General features: G+C 37.7%; 1 protein-coding gene across 1 annotated transcript in view; it reads right to left on the bottom strand.

Moving 5' to 3' along the window:
* SNX24 (sorting nexin 24) overlaps nucleotides 1-19,695 on the bottom strand; it is a gene marked incomplete at its 5' end in the record, with an annotated part of 87,647 nt that overhangs the window by 36,401 nt on the left and 31,551 nt on the right. The window contains 2 exon segments of the mRNA NM_001245398.1: nucleotides 593-697; nucleotides 7,320-7,403. Of these exon segments, the coding sequence (NP_001232327.1) occupies nucleotides 593-697; nucleotides 7,320-7,403 (189 nt within the window).

Here is a 19,695-nt window from a genome sequence, read left to right on the forward strand (position 1 = left end):
TTCCATTTATTAAAAATGAACAGGATTTATTCCTGACATATTTAAGTGTCTATACACCTGCATCATTCCTGAAGACTCCTTTTATGGTCAAAATCATGACCCATCTAGGTAGAACCTAAGGCTTAAGGCAAATGTCCAAACCAACAGAAATGAATATGAGATGACAGGTGCCTATGTCAGCTAGAGGTACAATTAATATACAGGCATATATAGAAGAGTGGTATGAATTTGATGAGCTGATGCTTCCCTAGTCTGTCTAAATAGAGGTGAGCTGAATAAAGTCTTCCTATAGTTTTTCTGCAACACTTTTGATCAGTATACTCAGAACTTAGGAAAGAATAACATTATTTTCCCCATTTTAGACAGAAGAAAATGAAGACAGCCTTTGGAAAATCAGGGGAAAAAAATGCAAAAAAGCCTGCATTTCTAGCTGGTAGGTCTGCTAAGTGAACAGAAATCACTGCTGCTGGTAAGTTCACAGGTCACTTCCCACCTCTAAAATTGCCTATCAGTAAAACGCTGCACTTCATACTTTCTAATGCTGTGGAAATAGATGCTGCTTTTACTTTCACCAGTCTGCAAGAAGACATACCTGCAAGTATAACTCCAAGCCTTGTCGTCGCTGCTCCAGGACCTTGGGGACCCAGTTTCTCACGTGCTTTGAAGGAATCTCTGGTGTTCTTATGAATTTCTTGAGCTGCAAGGAAAAAAAAAACCAAAACATAAAAACCTATGCATTAAGGACCACAGCATGGAAATAAAGTTACTTACAATTCATCTCCCTGAAATAATAGCAGATGTCATACCTACAGAATGTGGTTAAAAATCTTCACATCCAGTTACCCTGGACAGTAAAATGCAACCCTACTAACAATTTTTTGAAACTAATAGCCTGAAAATAAAATGGCAACCACTACATGAGAATATTTGAAATTGGATTTTCCCATTAGTCTGTCTGGCACAATACCTCACAACATTACCACGACATAACCAGAAATTACCCTGTTAAGTGCCGTGAACACATGATGATGGCTTTTAACTCCAGACTTAAGCAATTATGAACAGGTGTGAAAAGTACAGGGAGGAGTGCTAACCATTTCTCTAGAGAGCTGGCAATCAAAAGAGTGAAATATTGATGCTCTCAAAGTGTACCAACAGATTGACAGTCTGTGTTTAATATCTTACACAGAGAAATAGCAAGATTGTCACTGATTATATTTCAAAGAGAAGTCCGTAACTATTCCTCTAAAGAGTCCCACAGGAAATCTTATACATGTATCTACATAGATCTATATATATAAAGTGTGTCTATATAGATCTATATACACACATACCAGGTATATATATTTTTTTATATATGCATACATATGATTATATATAGATAGACAAAAACATGCAACTTGACAACACAAAAAATCCTCTCGCTGGAGCAATATATTTTTTTAAATCAAAAAATATTAATGTTTTCCTCAAAACTACAGAGCAAAAATAATAACTGAAATAGACTCCATTGCATTTTAATAGAAGGTGGCATTCCTTCTGTTGGATATTGTCTCTGAGTAAATCTGAAGCAAAGAATGCAAGGAAAGAAACTCAAAATTGACTTTGACATGCATACCCATGGGAAACTGAGAATTTACATTTCATCTTTGAGCTTGCTGGGATGTCAGTACAGGAAAAAGCAGTGGCAACATATCAACGTCTCTGCAATCACAAGTATCGAAGCTGCAGCTGGGATACCTCAATTGCTCTGGAAACATTTTGCAATTTCCTTATTTCTTAACAGTATTAAATTAAAATTAAATGTGAAGTGAGAAAAACAACACTCAAAAATAAAAGTCCAAACTCAGCCACATTTACTAATTGATCTTAAAAACAGAATGCATCCTCCCATTTTTCCCTCTAAATTGATTGGGGATGTTGAAGAAACTACGGTCACCACTGTTGCCAACTATGACAGAATCTGCAAGTGAGCAACAAATGAGAAAGCTCCAGATGAGCACAGACAAATCTGAAACTATTCTGAAACAAGCACAAACAAATCTGAAACAAGACCTAGCTGCTTACAAAATAAATACTCTGTGGCTGGTAACTCAGCTGATGATTAACAATCCCCTTGTGCTCTGTGGCCCTGTTACATACAAAACATCCAAAACCCAACTATTTAATGTGCTGGTATAGATTCTGGTTTTAAGTTTCAAGTCAACATTATACAGACATACAAAAGATACATGAAAAGCCCACTTTCTTATGCTTACAATAATCTAGTCATATATATTGCTATAAGTAATTATAACAATATCAAGGAGTATTAAGCAAAACTACATATGCATTATCTGTATTGCTTTAGACTTGTCCCAACACAAAATAAAACATATTTGAGGACTATTAATGCCCATAGTACCCTTCCTGTCTGTGACACTGACTTAACACCTATTGACATACTGTAGTCTCTACTTCCTGAAAGACTCAAAGATGGTGAACATTATCAAGTAACGAGTTATTTGTCCAACTCTGAAAAGAAAACATGACATAGAGTATACGCTAGTTATTCCAAAATTATAGACAACTTGCAAAACAAGATGTTTTACACTTCAGATTTTTGGAAATTTCACTGCAGTAGTTTTAATACTGTGAGCTTCTAGCATTATTGTACTTAAAAAGAGCTACCAATATTTATTAACATATAGGGAAAGAAGTATAAAAATATATTTGGGAATAAAAGTGAACAAATGGTTGTATTTTAAACTATGTTATACACCTAGAAATAATTCAATTTTTGCTAAAACACTTTCCACATCAGAATAATAAAATTTTTGTTCAGACTTATATATAATACTGTAATAGGAATGGTGCATAGCCTGACAGGCAAGGCTTGCTGCTCATAATCAGGGCAAAGCATAATGGTCTATGCAAACTATTTCATAGAAGCCAATATCTGTGGGTCATTTCTGTGAAAAGAATCCATTGTACTCCTGATGTAACATGGAAATATTGAAAATATTTTAAACCTTTTCCACTACCGCCAGATTGCACAGGAAGTTGGGCTTTACTCTTTTACACAACTGGAATCCATGAAAGATTGAACCCAATACAGAAATCTAGGCATGTTCTTGGAAACAGCTTTGCTTAAAAAATATAATTAATCAAAACATTAACTGGCATTCTGATGAAAAAATAATGTCTTCTATGAGCAACAGTCCTCCTTCCTCCACACAGTGCCAGCAAGGCACGCTGGGCCCCAGCAAAAGGCACAATCTCCCTATCAGCCTTCACGTCCATTGTCTACCACGGATGTTCTCTACAGAAGCTCTGCTTCTCCTACACTCTACAGACATCTCCAACACTAAGGGCACCTAAAATATGCAGCAAGTCTAAAGAGACCTGCCATCTACTCACAGGAATTTAGAATGAAATATACATTTTAAATTAAAGGGGAAGAGAGGAAGATAAATACCATATTGGCATGCTGATAGCAAACTGATACAAATATTTTCTCTAGGATTTCTGTAACACTGAAAGCACTAAGGTTCACAGCATGAGCTGTTCAACAATACTAACAAAAATTTTACAATTTCAAAAAGTAAGACTTATTAAAAAGGTATATTGTGGCCAAAATATGCTACAAGTTTTGCATCTGTGCTGGGAATAATTAAGGAAACAGACAGCAAGTGAATGAGAAAATTAAACAAATTGAAAAATGTGCAAAGTGCCTGGTTAGAATATCTGTTTTTCAGATTTGTTTATTTTGCTGCTATTTTTTGCAGAGAGAGAAAGGGGCATCATTTATGGTTTTTCTGGTGTTGTAAGAAATCTCTGCAAAACCAGTTATTGCAGTGAAAATTGTGCACAAGAAGACAAATGAGTGAGACTGCAGTCATCCATTACTTTTATATGGAGTAATTGTGCAGCTCCAGAAATTACAGTGAAGTTAAACTTGCTGTCCCATCTCTCTGGACAGCTAGGAGAAGGCCAGTTATGTGATGTGGACCCTCCACCAGTTCTGCTACCTGTCCATCCTGTGATGGGCTGAGGAAAACCCAAGTAGCCCCTCTGCAAGAGGAGTATACTGTTAGTCTTCCAATCATTTCAGCTGGACAACGGCTATTTGGAGGATGTTACCACACCCACTATGAGTCATCCACCAGGTGGGATTGGCTCTGAACCATCCAGCTGCCCAGGACCTCCATCATTCTGGAGCACCACAAAGGTGGGCTTCAAGAAGGAATGTTCAGGTGTCTTGTGGGTGGCATCCAGCCTCTGTGTGCTCACTGTACTGCTTTCAGAACTATGCTATGCTCCTCCAGACACTGCAACCATGGATCCACCAGGATGGAGATATTTGGCAGCAGTGTTGAATGAGCCATAGTGGAAGACACCATCAGAACTATCCCAACCAAACACAGGATGAATGCAGAGCTGTTGGGCTGGATGCTGGGAGTGTCCCTCCAAAACTGCATAGTGACATTCATACAGCAGCACGTGTATGTCGCTGTGCAATGCAGCAGCAGAAAGGCCAACTCCTCTCCTGCTGCTCGTGGGGATCCTGGCAGCCACCCCGCAACTCCCATTGCCATCAGGTAAGGCTGTGCCCAGGGCTGCAACTTCCAGATGGCAAAGTAAATGCTCCCCTGAAGGGTCACAGCAACTCCTGAAGAGAAGGGAAAGAGACCCACAAGGCCCTTCCACCAAACAAGAACCCAGCACCACATCAGTGGTGTTGGAAGGTGCCTTGGAACATGGCTAAAGCAGGATTGGGCATCAGCTGTGGCATGTGCCAGCCCTCAAAAGCTCCCAGCCCCAGCTACTGAAATAAAATAAATGCACAAATCTATAGGAAAAGTCTCAGTGTTGTTAACAGTATAGATTCTATCCTCACACTTTTTTGCGTTTTTACTAGGTAGGACGGAATGTTAATCCTGATGGGTCCTTCTACTTGTGCCAGGTACTGCATCATTGTTCTTCTACAGGCAAGCACCGGCCTGCTCCAGGCCTGCAACTTTGCAGCAGATCTGGGACACGTGTTTCTAGATTGGGGTCTCCAGAGCCAGCCCCTGACCCACTGCCTGTTTCCTCTTCTCTGTACCTTCTGCTCCGTGTCCCTGGGTGCTGCTCTCCTACTTGTCTGCACTGCCTGGTGCAGCCTCCCTGTGGTGGTGCCCAAATCTTTCCTCTTGCCTGGAGTCACAGTTTGGTGCTGCTCTCTACATCATGCCAGAGTCATACACTGCCACAGCAGGAGCCTAAGAAGGGGTAGTACTAAGTCCTGCCCCTGTGAAGGGACAGGTGCACATGGGACAGCTCCCCAGATGGTGAGCAGCCTGGGAAAGGCTTCTGCCGACAACCACAGGCTTTCTTTTCCCTTTTCCAGTTCCAGCATTGGTGCTGGCTTTTCTTCTCCTCTGCTTGCAAAGGACCCATCTATAGTTGCTCAGCAGATAAATACCAAGTGGCTGAGGACACCAAGTTTGCTTGGTTTGGAGAAAAGTATGATGAGGGGTGATCTCATTACTTCCTGAGGAGGGGAAGTAGAGCAGGAGGTAACAAGACATGTGGGAGTGGCTCATAGCTATGCCAGGTGAGGTTCGGAGTGAACAACAGGAAACATTTCTTTACCAAGAGGGTGATCCAACACCAAAACAGGCTTCCTCAAGAGGTGATGGATGTCCCAGGCCTGTCAGGGACATTTGAACTATGCCCTGACTGTAATGCTGTAATTTCTGGTCATCCCTGAATTGCTTAGGCAGTTTGACTATATAATTGTTGTACACCTTTTCCAATGAAAATATTCAGTTCTATTTCTAATTCTAATTCTGTACCACATTGCATTATACAATACTATACTATTCTAAAAATAGGAGACTGCCTGCTTGGATAGGGTGCATTTTAAGGATATAAATCCTGATTTTTCCCTCTTAATGTTTCCTAGCCTATTTCACTGTATAAACTCTATTCATCTGCTTTACCTTCAACAGCAGAATTATTCTCAGAATCATTCTCAGAATTATTCTCAAACAAAGCACTCATATATTGCAAGGCTTAGTGGTGGGTGAGTGAGTTATTTTACTGTTTCTGACACTGTTGCTTATATGGTTTCATATTTAATATGAACATAAGGATGATAGTATCTGAGGCATATCTGTAGTAAAACAAAAAACAAGAAAATAAGTATTAATAAGTGGCAGATAATACCATTACTGAGGCAAGAAGCACTAGCACATCTTAATTATGGTGCAGTAAAGCAAATGGGTCTTGTTTTTAGACTTTGATGGGTCAATAGTTGCCTTTTGCTCAGACAAGTTTGCATAAATCTATGCTTACAAGCCTAGCAAAATCAGCCTCAGGTTAATGCTTCTTTCCTGAGCTAATTCAGGACCACCAGCAAACACACTGGTGAAACTAAACTCCTCCAACATTGCACTGACAGGAGCTGTAAATACCCATGCTGGTCTCTTGTTTGCAGAGGAAGCTTTTCTACAATGAAGACCAGCAGCATCAGTCAAAGTAGTTGATTGTGCCCACACTCCACTGCCACTCAGACCTACAAAACAAGAGACATTTAGTTGACCCAGATCCTGGGACTGAAGCTCTTCAGTACAGTCCTGCTGCTAGTAATGGGCTGCAATGCTCCTCCAGAATTCTCTTTCACAATACTCCTCCATAAATTAGAGAAAAAAAAAAATAAAGCTTGCCTTTCAGCAGCACAACTGCACAGCAGCCTTTCAGTTCAGTTTGGAGAGAAAAATTCACACTTTAACATACTTTAACAATGGTCAAAGCAATTTAAAGAAGTATAGTGCATAACCAGCCTTGAAAGTACCGAGCTCCCTTCTATAAATTACTAAGATGATTCAGTAGACAAGCTTAGCAGATATTTTATGTGACTTTAATTGAGATGCTTTACTCAGTCACTTTCTTATCTGGTTTCCTCATGTACAAAAGTTGTTTCCTCATCTTTACATATGTCAGGTTAGCAATAAAATTTAGAGAACTAACAAATTAATTGCCTAACTGGGAAAAAACCCATTCTATTTATTTGTGGTTTGCATGGAACTTATTTTGTGACTTTGTAAGAAGACAAAAATATACTACAGACAGCATTTTAGCCATACAGCATGTAAATAACAGGAGACTTAGTAACAAAAGTTATTAAGTCCCTTCTACAAAACAAAGAAGAAATTGAGTTAGTTAGGAATTAATTTCCAGAGGCATGAATCACAGATGTATTTAAGATAAACCATGTATAGTAACAATTACAAGAAAGAAGAAAACATCACAGAGGCAAAAAAAGCTACTATTATAAAGAAAAAGATCAGTACCTTTTTATGAAGTGCATGGAATTCACTATACCTCTTCTCCACAAAATGTTTCCTTCCACTCACCAGCACTTCTATTTTAAAGACCTGAAAATTATAAATAATAAAAAAGAGGGTAATGTTACTTGCAAAAAACAGCTCAGTGACAAGGGTATGCTTGCACATTTTACTATAGTCATCTCTCTAAGTAATCCCAAAAAAACCTATGTGCCCCATGAGTTGCAGAAGTACAACAGTGAGTAATGGTAAATGTGGCTGAATCTTCTGTTAACCTGTTAGTTGAACAAACATACAAAAAACAGCTTAAGCATGGACTATATACTTTACATTAAAAACTAAGCATTAAAAGATATCCTTTCAGAAAGATGCACATGCTTTGAACTAATCAAAATAAAAAAGAATGGTAGGAACAGAAAAAAAAAAAACAGGGAGAAAACAGGGAGAAAAAAAATAGAGTTTAATTCTTTTCCCCTTCTTACAATGCAGAGTACTAATACATTCACACATGTTCAGTAAGACCTGGACAATACATGCATTATGTTATGCATGGAAATAGAGAAATAAATGTAAATGCTATATTCTACGCTAATTTCCTTCCAACCTACAAATTCATCTCTTGTCTCAACTGAACTTGTGCTATGTACGTTCTATGAAAAAACAAAACAAAGCGCACACATGGCAGATGCTTGTTTTCTTTGTATGATACATGTGACAGCTTTTGTTGCTGCCTCTGGAAGGTTGAAAGGCCAGGAGAAGCAACTCTTTGGATCCACTAATTAGTAGTCACTAACATGACATTTTCTTGATTCTCAGGTCAGCAGGTCAGTTTTGAGGGCAAGTGACAAGAAATATTTTGAGGTACTCAAGAAAATATGGTCTGTTAAATGGAGACAAAATTGGCAGAGAAGTAATACAGAAAAGGTGCCTGTTCTATCCAGGAGTTCTTGGTTTTCTGTTTTGCCCAGAAAATGCTGGAAATAATTATTTTCAGGACAATGAGAAACAATGTTCAGCACAGATGATCACATCAAGACCCAAAACTTAGCCAAATAAAATGTTCTTTGAAATAAATTTGCAAACAGTGTTTATGCTTGAATGCAGAAAAAATGGTTTTCTGTCACAACATGCCCAGCTAACATCGATAAGCGCAAACACTGACATATCATTCTGGATAAACACTTTCTATTGTCCACTAGAACCTGCCTTTCAAACAGGACAAAATGCTATGGTTTCCACTGGCTAGCCAAACAACATTAAAAACAGACAACATTTTATTTAATCCAGACTGAAATGCTTTAACCTTTATTTGAATGCAGTATGGATAGGACCATAGTCATTACACCAATATTTACATTAACAAAATTTGTGTTGCTGTAATAACCTGTGCTACATTCTGCATCTTTGAATAGGCTTATGTCTGTGTCCTAACAGTATGAGCAGATGATCTTATTTGGGTGCACTGATTTCTCACTCTACAACTCCCCACCTTCCCCCCGCCCCTATCTATTTGGACTACTCTGAAAGAACAGCCAGTGGCTATTAAACAATTTTCCTCCACACATGAAAAAAATCCAAGGCACCCCTACAACTTTAAGTTCAGAGTTGTAAAGAGAATCATATGCAAAGGAAAATCAATGTAGATATTTTGCTTTAGTTAAGACTTAACATACGAACTAAATGAGAGAAAAATTTACATTTCATATTCTACACACTACATGAAAGATATAGGCTGCAAGGAACAATTTGTTTTGGATTGCACAAGAACAAAGGTGTTTTAAGGATAATTTGTTAGAAGGAATGGATAACAAAATATGAAAGTAGTTAATTGAAAAGTGATCATGGGTCTCTAGCTAAGGTGTTGCAACAGTTTTGTATTTACTTGGTATTAAATCTCAAGAAGTTACGAGGAACTTATAACATCCACTTACTCCTCAGTCAGCTAAAAGCCACTCACCACTTTAAGTTTAGCACTTCTGTCGGCTACAGGATTTGCCAAGCAATTTGGAGAACTTTAAGGGACTCCTGCCTCAGCTATAAGCACTCCCATGGCAGGTAACTTTCTTGCAAATCACAGGTTGGCATGTGCAGTTCCATTTTTATTTTATTCATATGTGTGTCTTCAGAGAAGTATCTGTCCCTCTTAAATCTACACACTCATCTTTTCGTAATGGAGAACAGTTGGATTTATGTGAAATGAAATACAGATCCCTATGTGGACCTTCTTTTCAAAGCATGTATCTGTTTTGTTCTGTGTTTCATCATGGGTTAAGGAACCACTTAAATGGTTTCAGAACACCAAAAACTATGCTACATTTATTCTTCCTCCTGTTTTAGTAACAGTTTTAATAACAGTTTCATAATTTTTGCTATCATGAAATTGAACAATATATTTGACTGTTACTTTCACAGAAGGTGAAAGAGAGAAGCATAGCTTAGCATGCAAAGTAATGTTATTTCAAAATACAGACACTGCCACCCTTATACCCTCAACTCCTTGCACCAATGTAAAGGCTTTAACTTGCCCTTCACCATCCAGAGGCCTCAGATCTAGCTTTAGGCGACACCTAAAATTTACAAAACCAACAACAACTCTGCAATGCTTGAAGCTGAATATCACTGTTTGAAAACAAAAATGTGCAAATGATGTTTGTAATCTACTTGCTGTAGCACCTAGACTTCAAAAATATAAAGAATTTTGTGATAAATAAGTGGACAACCCAGAAATGTTTTTACTTCATTTAAATCTAAATACTAAACTGATATACAAAGTAACTTGTAATGCAGAAAAACTTGTATGATTATATGACTTTACTCAGACTGCCTAAGTTCCAAGTTTGCCTCCTCACTATTTACCAGATCATACTTCACAAGAGCAAACTAAAACATATAAATTAGTTTCTGTGACACTATTTCATAAAATGACATGGTTTTGTGTGAAAGACGAAAAATATGTTTAGTTGAGAGAGACAGGATCTCTTAATGGATAAAAAATAGCTATAAGCAAATCTTGCACACAGTTAACTGTGCAATTGCAGGCCCTGGAAGAAAAACAATATAAGGAAACTGGTGAACATAGATGAAAGTGCCAAAATAAAGACAGAAGAACTATGGGGAGAAACTTGCAACAGGGCTAGGAAATTACTTTTCTAGTAAAAATATTCATGTTCCTTGAACAGATAACTCTGAAAAAATACATGACTTTTTATAAGTGACAGATAGTTAAATGAAAAATGCAAGAATTATTTGCTGAATTAATCAAGCAAAATACTTTTCCCATAGTCATTGAAATACCAGAAATTACACTGCAATGAACGATTAGCAGTTTACCCTGACTAGGACACAAGGGACCGTAGATTTTAAGACACCAATTAGAAAATTCCAAGTGTACTTTGAAACTGGAAACCATTTTCTTTTCTTATTGTTAGCAACTATGCCTGATTTTGCCATTTTCCTGAATGTATCTGTTTCTGATCATTATCAAACCTCTAAATGAATGGTCCTTTTTCAATACTGTCAAGAAGAACATATACATTTCTCTTCTTGTTGCAGAAACTTTACAGTCCTACATAGCAACTAAAGTGGATTATATATTGGCAAAAAATTGGTACTGTATCACTGTGAATTTCGAAGACAGAAAGCACAAATGGAAGAAAACATGAATTAATAAGACGTTCAAAAACTGCCCAAGGTGCCCACAAGTGCATATCATGTATTGTGGGTAATACTGACACTGCCCCCCTTCACTTCCTACCTATATCACATACGTACATTGGATACAAAAGAACATATTTTATCTGATAATCTGATGCAAAACTATGCAGCTCCAGTAATTTAATCCCAAAAAAAATCATATGATGATCAATTTAACAAAAAAAAATGCAGACAAAAATTATAAACATGACCATGAGTAGGGATGAAAACTAACAAATGTAGTTTCATCTCAGCTTGGTTTTCTATTACATAAGAAATACACAGATGACTATCACATTCACTCATGGAAATTATGTTGGTTACATAGTTTACTATTATGGTAAATTAATCCTAACACCCTGTGCATACTTACACATGAAAAATTGAATTGCAATATTTTGAAAAATTACAGTTGAAAAAGAGATTTGGGCAGTGTCATTTAGAATAAGGAGATACAAAAAACAGAAGTAGACAAAGATAAATTTACAAAAAGGAGATACATCTGTCTAACATTCACCAGGAAAGAAGACTCTACAAAATTCTAGTGTCATGTTTTTATCTCTCAAGACCAAGCTTACTGATCCTAATTCTATTTAATATATTACTTACAGAATTAAATACATCCCTTCAGATGTTTCAGTATACTTGACAGATTTTTGTCTGAGGAACAGCTAATGCATTCAAAGTGTCAAGAAAACTCAACCTTAAACCTTTGTCATGGCCATACGGAAGGAATTCCTGAGCAAACGAAATGACAGCTACAGTCCATGAAACACTAATAGGATTTCCACGTGTTTAGTGTTCCATTATTGCTCAGACAATGGCAAATTTTCTCTCTTGGTTGTGCTACAATTACAACTACAACTAAAAGAAAACCACAGAAAATAGTAGAGATCAAAAGATAACTTTAAGCCTATTTCCATCCTACTGTTTCGGGGGAAAACAATATTCTACATGATCAGTAAGAGCACCTGGGTGGTGGTGGTAACCAAAGTTGCATGTAGCTGCAACAGCAGTTCTGTGTCTTGGGAGTGTCAGTGCCTCATGGCAATGCTCCATACTCCTGAATACCCTCCACAGCAGAGGCGGAGATGAGGACTGTATTCAGAGCCAACTCAAACTTCAGGGTAGCCCTGATAAAACTGAATCTCACTATTCCCCAAATGAAAACACATTAACTTATTCTGACTTCATCTTTTGGAAAGTAGGGCAGCAAAATTCAGCTCTGCAGCAGGCACAGGGCAGCTCAAGGGCATGGTGGGTGACATGGGCCACAAAGGCATGAGGCAAGGGAAATCTCCCTTTGGCTCTCCAAATACATTCCCCCCAGTTCTAGTTCTCTTTTGTCTAGCAACCAGTGTTTACTTTGGTTATTGCCACCATTTCAAGTTACTGAGACTTAAGACCTTCTGTTCCTTAGGTGGATTGCTTATAGTCACATCTGTTGACTCCTCTCTTTAGAAAAACTGCTCTTCTACACAAGCAGCCCTTACATGAGCTCCTGCAGTCTGCCCATAAGGAAAGGGCCCCCTTTCTGCTGCAGAACTGGAGAAGGAGTTGGGGCACAGTAAAGAAAGAAGCAATATAGCCCCTACAAAACCAGTTTGCTACATGTGGTTTTGCTTTAGGCCCCAAAGAAGAGATGAGAGTGTCTGGCAGAGGCAGTAAAGGAAGAGAAGTAAATGCCTAAGGAACTGAGAGTGTTGGGAGAGCGTATAAACAGGCACAGAGCTAAGAGTCACCCACCCTTCCTTGGTATCATACTCACACATGCTGATTATTTTCCTGATGGCTATGAGAGCAGGCAGAACGCTGCAGAACGCTGCAGTGGGGCAACTCAGCTGGTGCAGGCATTTGGGCACTGGTCCTCACAGTTTCTTCCACCTCCCTGCTCACCTGGGATAGGTGCTCCTTGTGCCTGCACCTCGCCCTCCAGCAGTACAGCTCTGCCTAACACACGTTTCACTTCTACTGAGGGGCCCCAAAGACACAGACCCACTGCATTATCAGTTACAAGATTTGCTTATCTCACCTTAAGTCAGCTCACAAGTTGGGTTAAACTCAGAGTCCCTTCCCTGACCCCAAGCACTGTCATGTCTGTTATATGAAATCAGACAGTTGCACTTAGTCCCAAGTACTATATACAATATTAAGTTACAGCACAAGGAAAAAAGCACACAATATTATTGACTATGGAACTGAAAGCTTGATATTATCCAATTATAACACCGCTTTGTCCAGAGTTTGTGAGGGAGAAAAACCATGACAGAGAAGTGAAATGTTCACTGTAGGATTTTCAGAGAGTATTCCCAACAGCTCCAGCCTGTGTGAAGCAGTTACATGACCCATTCTGGCCTGGGAAAACAGCCTTACTGTTTTTAACATACGAAAATAGATTTTCTATTCTGACATAAGAGAACAAGTCTGTTGTTTTACTGACTCCTTCTGTTAAATCTGTTACTGCAATCTAACTAGGGCTTTCATTGCTAAAAAGAATAAATTAAAAAAAAAATATGTGTACATAAGAAAAATCACTTGTTCTTATGTATGTGACTCCTAATTCAAATGCCTCCTTACCAATTTATACAACCTTCAGACACTTGTTTACTTAAAAAGTTTTCTCTTCCCTAACAGTTACCCGTTTTACTGGTGCCAATATCTACCTAAATCAGATTTCAGTCTCCTCAAGAACCTTCCAGAGTGCAGTTCATATTTTCCACCAACAATACAAAATAGTTAAGGATTATTGCCTTGCACTCCACCTACATTCTTCTGCAGTATGAGGCTCTTCCAGTTGTAAAATGGCAGTGTTAGTAGGAATAATGTACAAAAGGCATGCATAGGATTCAGGGATATTCTTCCTGAAAATGGCCTTTTAGAGGTGCTAGGGTTTTGAGGAAGAGATACTAAAACAATTTATACTGCAACCCAGTCAGGCAGTTTTGTAATTCTTATAACATGGGAAGCTCTAGGGAGGCTTCTACAGAGCTGTCACTGTTGAATGAAAGAGTAGTTGACATATAAGAGTAAGTAGTTTTCTGATTTTTTCAACTCTCTTTAAAACAATCTTTTTTTAAACACATGGTTCATAAAATCCCATAGGAACCTCTCTGTCATTTCCTGAAAAATAATTTACTTGGCTTTCTAAACTAAAAACCTACCCCTTGCCAGTGATACACTGGCTATCGAAATCTAATTTGTAACCAAACCAAGATGCTACAAGATCTGACTTGTTTTTGGCATTTTTCTTTATTGGACCTGCAGAGGACAACTGTTACATAGATGACAGACATCCTTTCAAAACTGCATTGTCACTGTGGTTACCTATTTGGCTAACTTCCTTACAGTCAGGCTTAAGGGAAAATGTGTTGATCGTTTACTGAAAAAGGAAAAAGTTTACAACCCATGCTAAAGCCTATAGTTATGCAGACAAAAAATAAGATTAGCCTAATCTGCTCTATTTGCTCATCTGGATCATCTCAATGCCTCTGATCATAGATGTTCTACTACTAGAAAAACTATGAGCATCTTTATGGAAAATACTAGCTTTCCAAAAGAAACAGTAAACTGGGATAAAATTCTTGAATACTGAAAAAATAACTGATGCCAGAAGTGTATTTACAAGAAACAGATTAAATCTAAATTGGATAAAATATAAGGAATCTTCTATTTTGTCACAAAATAATTTACTATTTTCTCTAGAGAGTCTGTAATGAATCCTCTGACTTCCCAAGGCAGGATGCAATTCCTAACCACAATGAAAGTATCCACATATTGAAGCCAACTATCAGCAAGAAGCTCCTTTTTGCAAGAGGTTAGACACAATATTAAGTTTTTTCCTAGAAATATTGAGTCTGTGTTATTCTGTTTGCGCTTGAATTTGCTGTCTGGGTGACCTAATTCCTCCAAAGCACAGATGTTTTGTTTACAAACAGAAATGTAAATAGTACCAAAGAACACATAAAAATATATACTAGCAGCAGGGTAATAAGCATTTCAAAGGAACTGACTTCCTACTGTCCCATTTTCCATGATATGTCTACCAGAGTACATGAATTTAGTCTTTTTCTCTCTTGGTAACTAACAAAACACACATTAATAAGAAACACAACAGGATTTAGTCAAGATACCATACACACAAGCTATTAAAATCAGCTCCACATTTCATCATGGTGATTAAATACCAGGGGGAAAAGATAATGTATATCCACTTTGCATCATTTCTTATTAGGGTCTCTGCAGTAATCCATCTGAGAAATCTCTGCTCCTCTTTACCACATAAGTAGTTCATCCAAGCAAATTTTTAAGAGCAGTAGTCAAAGGAGGTTGTTTTTCTAAATGTCTGTGCAACTTAGCAAATATCCTTCATGTATTACACTTAAATACCGTGATTATCATATTTTCAGACCCAAAATGGAGGACTCATATGTTATTCTGCTAATAAGAAGATGAGCAGACAGAATCCACGTAACACCTTCAGGCAGTTACTTTCACAGAGTTAAATCATCCAAACTTCAACTAAATTGGCATTGGCCTGTCTTCCAAAATGGAAACCTCATTACCTCTGCAATTGCCTGCCACCTGTATTACTCTTACACACAACTAACAACACTGCTTCAAACATCAGCACTGCATCAATGTATTGAAGAATGCCATCTTGCTCACCAAAGGTTTCCTTTGTCAGGTCAATCTCTTTGGAATGGTCAGTCAAAGTGGGACAAAGAAATAAGCTCAAATAGATTTAACACAGTTTTGTTACTGGACTACACCTGTTGAGACTGAGACAAGACCTGAAACACGTTACCAGGATGTGGTTATCAATGTATCCAGCTGCAGAAAATCAAATGCTTCTTCATGTGCAAGGAAGGTAGAGAGAATGGAAGTGACAAACTCTGCACAACTACTGAATAAAATGCAACACCAGCTATCACAAACCGTGCTCAGAAAAAATAAAATATTGCACCCAAATTGAGATTTAAGTTCTTGAGCTTCTGAATTTACATGCTGTGACGAACAGAGTATTTATATAGTTGGCTTGTTGAACACAGTGAATGCAAATATTCCTGAGTCAGATTCAAACTGGCTCAGGGACTGATGACAATATTAAAAGTAGCAGCAGCATAGGCAGCACACACTGCAGAACTCATTGTAAAGTTTGGACAAAGCTCAGTGACAAGAGGGCCAGCCTGGGTCTGTTCAAGGTATGTCTGTGGGAACTGCAGTCAGCAAGGTTCAGGCATACCACAAAAGGCAGCAGGTGAGCATGAAGTTCAGAGCAGGGTATGGATTTTACTTGAACATAAATAAATAACACCAGGAAGAGAAACAAATATTTCCTCACTTGTTTTCCTTACAATAGAAAACATGTAAATCAAAGACACTTCAGAGAACTACACTGACATTAGTGGAAGAGCTTAGGCAGCACAGATTTTGACTCAAACAGCCATGTCTGAGAAAAGGCAACATCTAAACCAATTATGGGAACTACTTCCAGTACAATTGTCAACAGATTCTATAGCTCCAAAGGCAGTAAAAATACTAATACAAACCAATATCCACTGTAAGATATATATATAATAAAAGTATCCTATTAGTAATTTTGCAATATAAGATTGAAGCTATCCAAGAACACTGGCTGTACAGTCATGTATTCATAATTTCAAAAACATGAAAATTGATTCAGTGAATATTATATTATTTTGCAACTGGTCTCTCAATCACTTGGAAGATGGTGAAGCAAATACCAGCTAATTACATGCCTGCACAAGTATTCAGTCAGATAAAGTTTTATGCATCCAGTACATTTCTGAGAGATTTTAAATAAGTTATAAATTGAGTCTGATGCAGGAAATTCATAAATAAAAGCATACATACTGCAAAGCAATGGGATGTGGATGACAGAAAATTGTGCTGTTTTTAACTGCTGTTTGTTGCTTGAATTGACAATACAATGTGGCTGTCTTATCAAATGTTAACTCAAAGCATCAAACAGTACTATTCACAGGCCTAAAAATCCACAACTGCCTTTTCCTCAATGAAGACAAACATAGAAGACACAGCCAAGCACAGACTACCAAAGAACAAACTTGACTTGAACATTTTCATATCAAAAGCTAGTATCTACCTAAAAACAGTATTATGAGGAAACAGAATCCATACACTCATTTAAGCTCAAAGATGAGTCATATTTCATGCCCTGGACTCTTGGGTGTGAAAGAAATCTTCATTTATTTTACTGGAAAACTTGATGTTCATCACCAGCAGATACCCAACCAAGTTGCCTATTTAAATACATATAGACTTCAAACCCTAAATTCAGCTGGACAAAAATACTACCAAGAAAATATTAGAGATATCACTAAGAAGTCTTACAGGTACAACATGATACTGTAACAGGTATCACTCCTTCCTTCAATCTGAGGCTTCAAATTTTCTTCTTGCTTTATTAGGTACTTAGCGAAAACTATTTGCCTGTCCAAACCTCTTTCCCATTTTCCTAGGTTTTACCTTTTGTCCTGAATACAAAAACTTCTGTCATTTTTATTCACACAAAATGCTGCCATAAATAGCTTTTTCTAGTATTTTTTCTGTTACAAAGGCTCTATTAATATGAAACTCAGTGTGCCCCTGCAGAAGGCATGCAAATGCCTAATTAACTCTAAGTTTTTATTTGCAGCAAAAGTTGATCCTTCTACATATTTAGAGAACGTGTCACTTTTCTATTTACAGGGCAAAAAAAAATTATGCAACCTACCCTACCCTACATGTGACTGAAAAGTCATCTCCAACTGACTCAGCAAGATAATACTCATCTTTCTGTACAGCCTCTGTCCCTACTTACCTTTTCTTTCGCTTGCATGTTTTTCATGGGTAAGAATTCTAAAAGGGGTAATGAAGGAGGACATTCATCTTGCACCAACAAATTCCTCAACCTCTTGTTTCATGCTGCAGCTCAGAAACACTGCTGTTATTTTCTTTTTACAATCTCAGGAACATCTGAAGAGGACTTGAGATGGAAGTAATTTAAGAAAATGCATTACAGAATTCAATGGCAGAGCCAGGAGCAATTAGAATAATATAATATTTTCCATTACAAGACTGTTCTCGGTTACTAATAGTTTTGCCAACCTTTAATTTTTGGGCTTAGATTTTATGTATCAGGTATGTGATTCAGCCAGAAAATATTTTTAGAAAGTTACAGCTGAGACAGTCCAAACACATACTTAAAGAAAAATACATTTTACATTATCCATGCCAAAAAACCCAATTAAAACCTCAAAAGCCAATCCAAAACAAAACCCAAACTGCTTCACTCAAATTTCTCCAAGATGTGGACAAGAAGACCAGGAAGTCATCTGAGAGGAAAATTTGGCCATGTCATAAACTTCTGAAAAACTGCCTAACTACTAACAAAACTTTGCACTGAGTATGTTCATAATGTAGTTTTTCCAACAGGATAGGCACTGCTGGTGCTCTGTTATTTTCACAGCATGTCTGATCTGATTGAAAGCTCATGGCTTCTTCACAAAGTTAGGATAAATTTCAGGCCTATAGAACACTTTTCTATTCAGGAGCAGCTATAAAGTTAGGAAGCAGAAAAACAATTGGAGGACATTTTAAAGTTTTGTGTAAGAGATGCTGGACAGGAATCTATGGCACAGGGAAACAGCACCTGAGAACATCATACTGCATTACTGTTAAAATGAGGTGGTCAAGGAAGAGTAGGAGAAGGGGTCTATAGTCTGAAATACTCCCACTCTTGTATTTTTAAAGGGAATATACAATTCCACTGTGTATGAATCAGAAGTGTATGTCACTGCACCCACTTGCCCTGAAAACCGACTGGTAACACATGGTACTCCTCTCCTTCCCTGCACAGCTGGTGAGGCAGCTGGATGACAGAAACCTAAGTGTCTCTTAGTCAAGAGGTCTGTATTAGGGACCTCAAAGGTTGATATCAACATATGTCTGGGGTAGTTCCTATGCAAACAATATATTCCCTTCCCTTCTCTTAATTCCCAGTTACCTGCTCAGGGATGAAAGAAGTAAATGGGTAAGTAGTGAAGAAGTAAACTGCTAAGCAAAAAGGCTTGTGAAGTTAATTGCTCACAGTGCCATTTAAGCTTTTCACACAATGCAACACACACTGCTGCACACACCTACTTGCAGCACTCAGTCACACTCTCCTTTTCCCCACTGAATGTCCACTTGGCTCAGCATGCATGACCAACTGTGGTGGGAACAAATGAACAAAGGACAATGTCCTTATGGGGTTCTTCCAGGTAAGAACTAAAAAAAAAAAAAAAAAACCAAAAAAACCCCAGAACATTTAACAAGGAAAACCACACATACAGAAAAATATGGCAAATAATAACATCATGGTTACTTTGGAAACTTTAGATCTAAATTTTAAGTGCTTCTGAAATGCTGAACAACTTATTTCATGTTTGTTCTTAGGAGAAGCTACCAGGAGCATCCAGATTGGGCACAATTCAGAGGGCTGAAGTTAAAAGTCCAAGCCCTAAACACGTATCTTTCTATTATATTAGGATATTCTGTAATAATTCTATTCCCACATCTTTCTTTGCACTGAAAACATTTTCTATCAAATCTTCAATCCATTCTTTTTAAAGAACCAATGAAAAATTACTGCATGCAAAGATTACTCAATCTTTAAATCTGGCTTATT

This window comes from Taeniopygia guttata, chromosome Z, assembly GCF_048771995.1.
Source record: "Taeniopygia guttata chromosome Z, bTaeGut7.mat, whole genome shotgun sequence".
NCBI lineage: Eukaryota > Metazoa > Chordata > Aves > Passeriformes > Estrildidae > Taeniopygia > Taeniopygia guttata.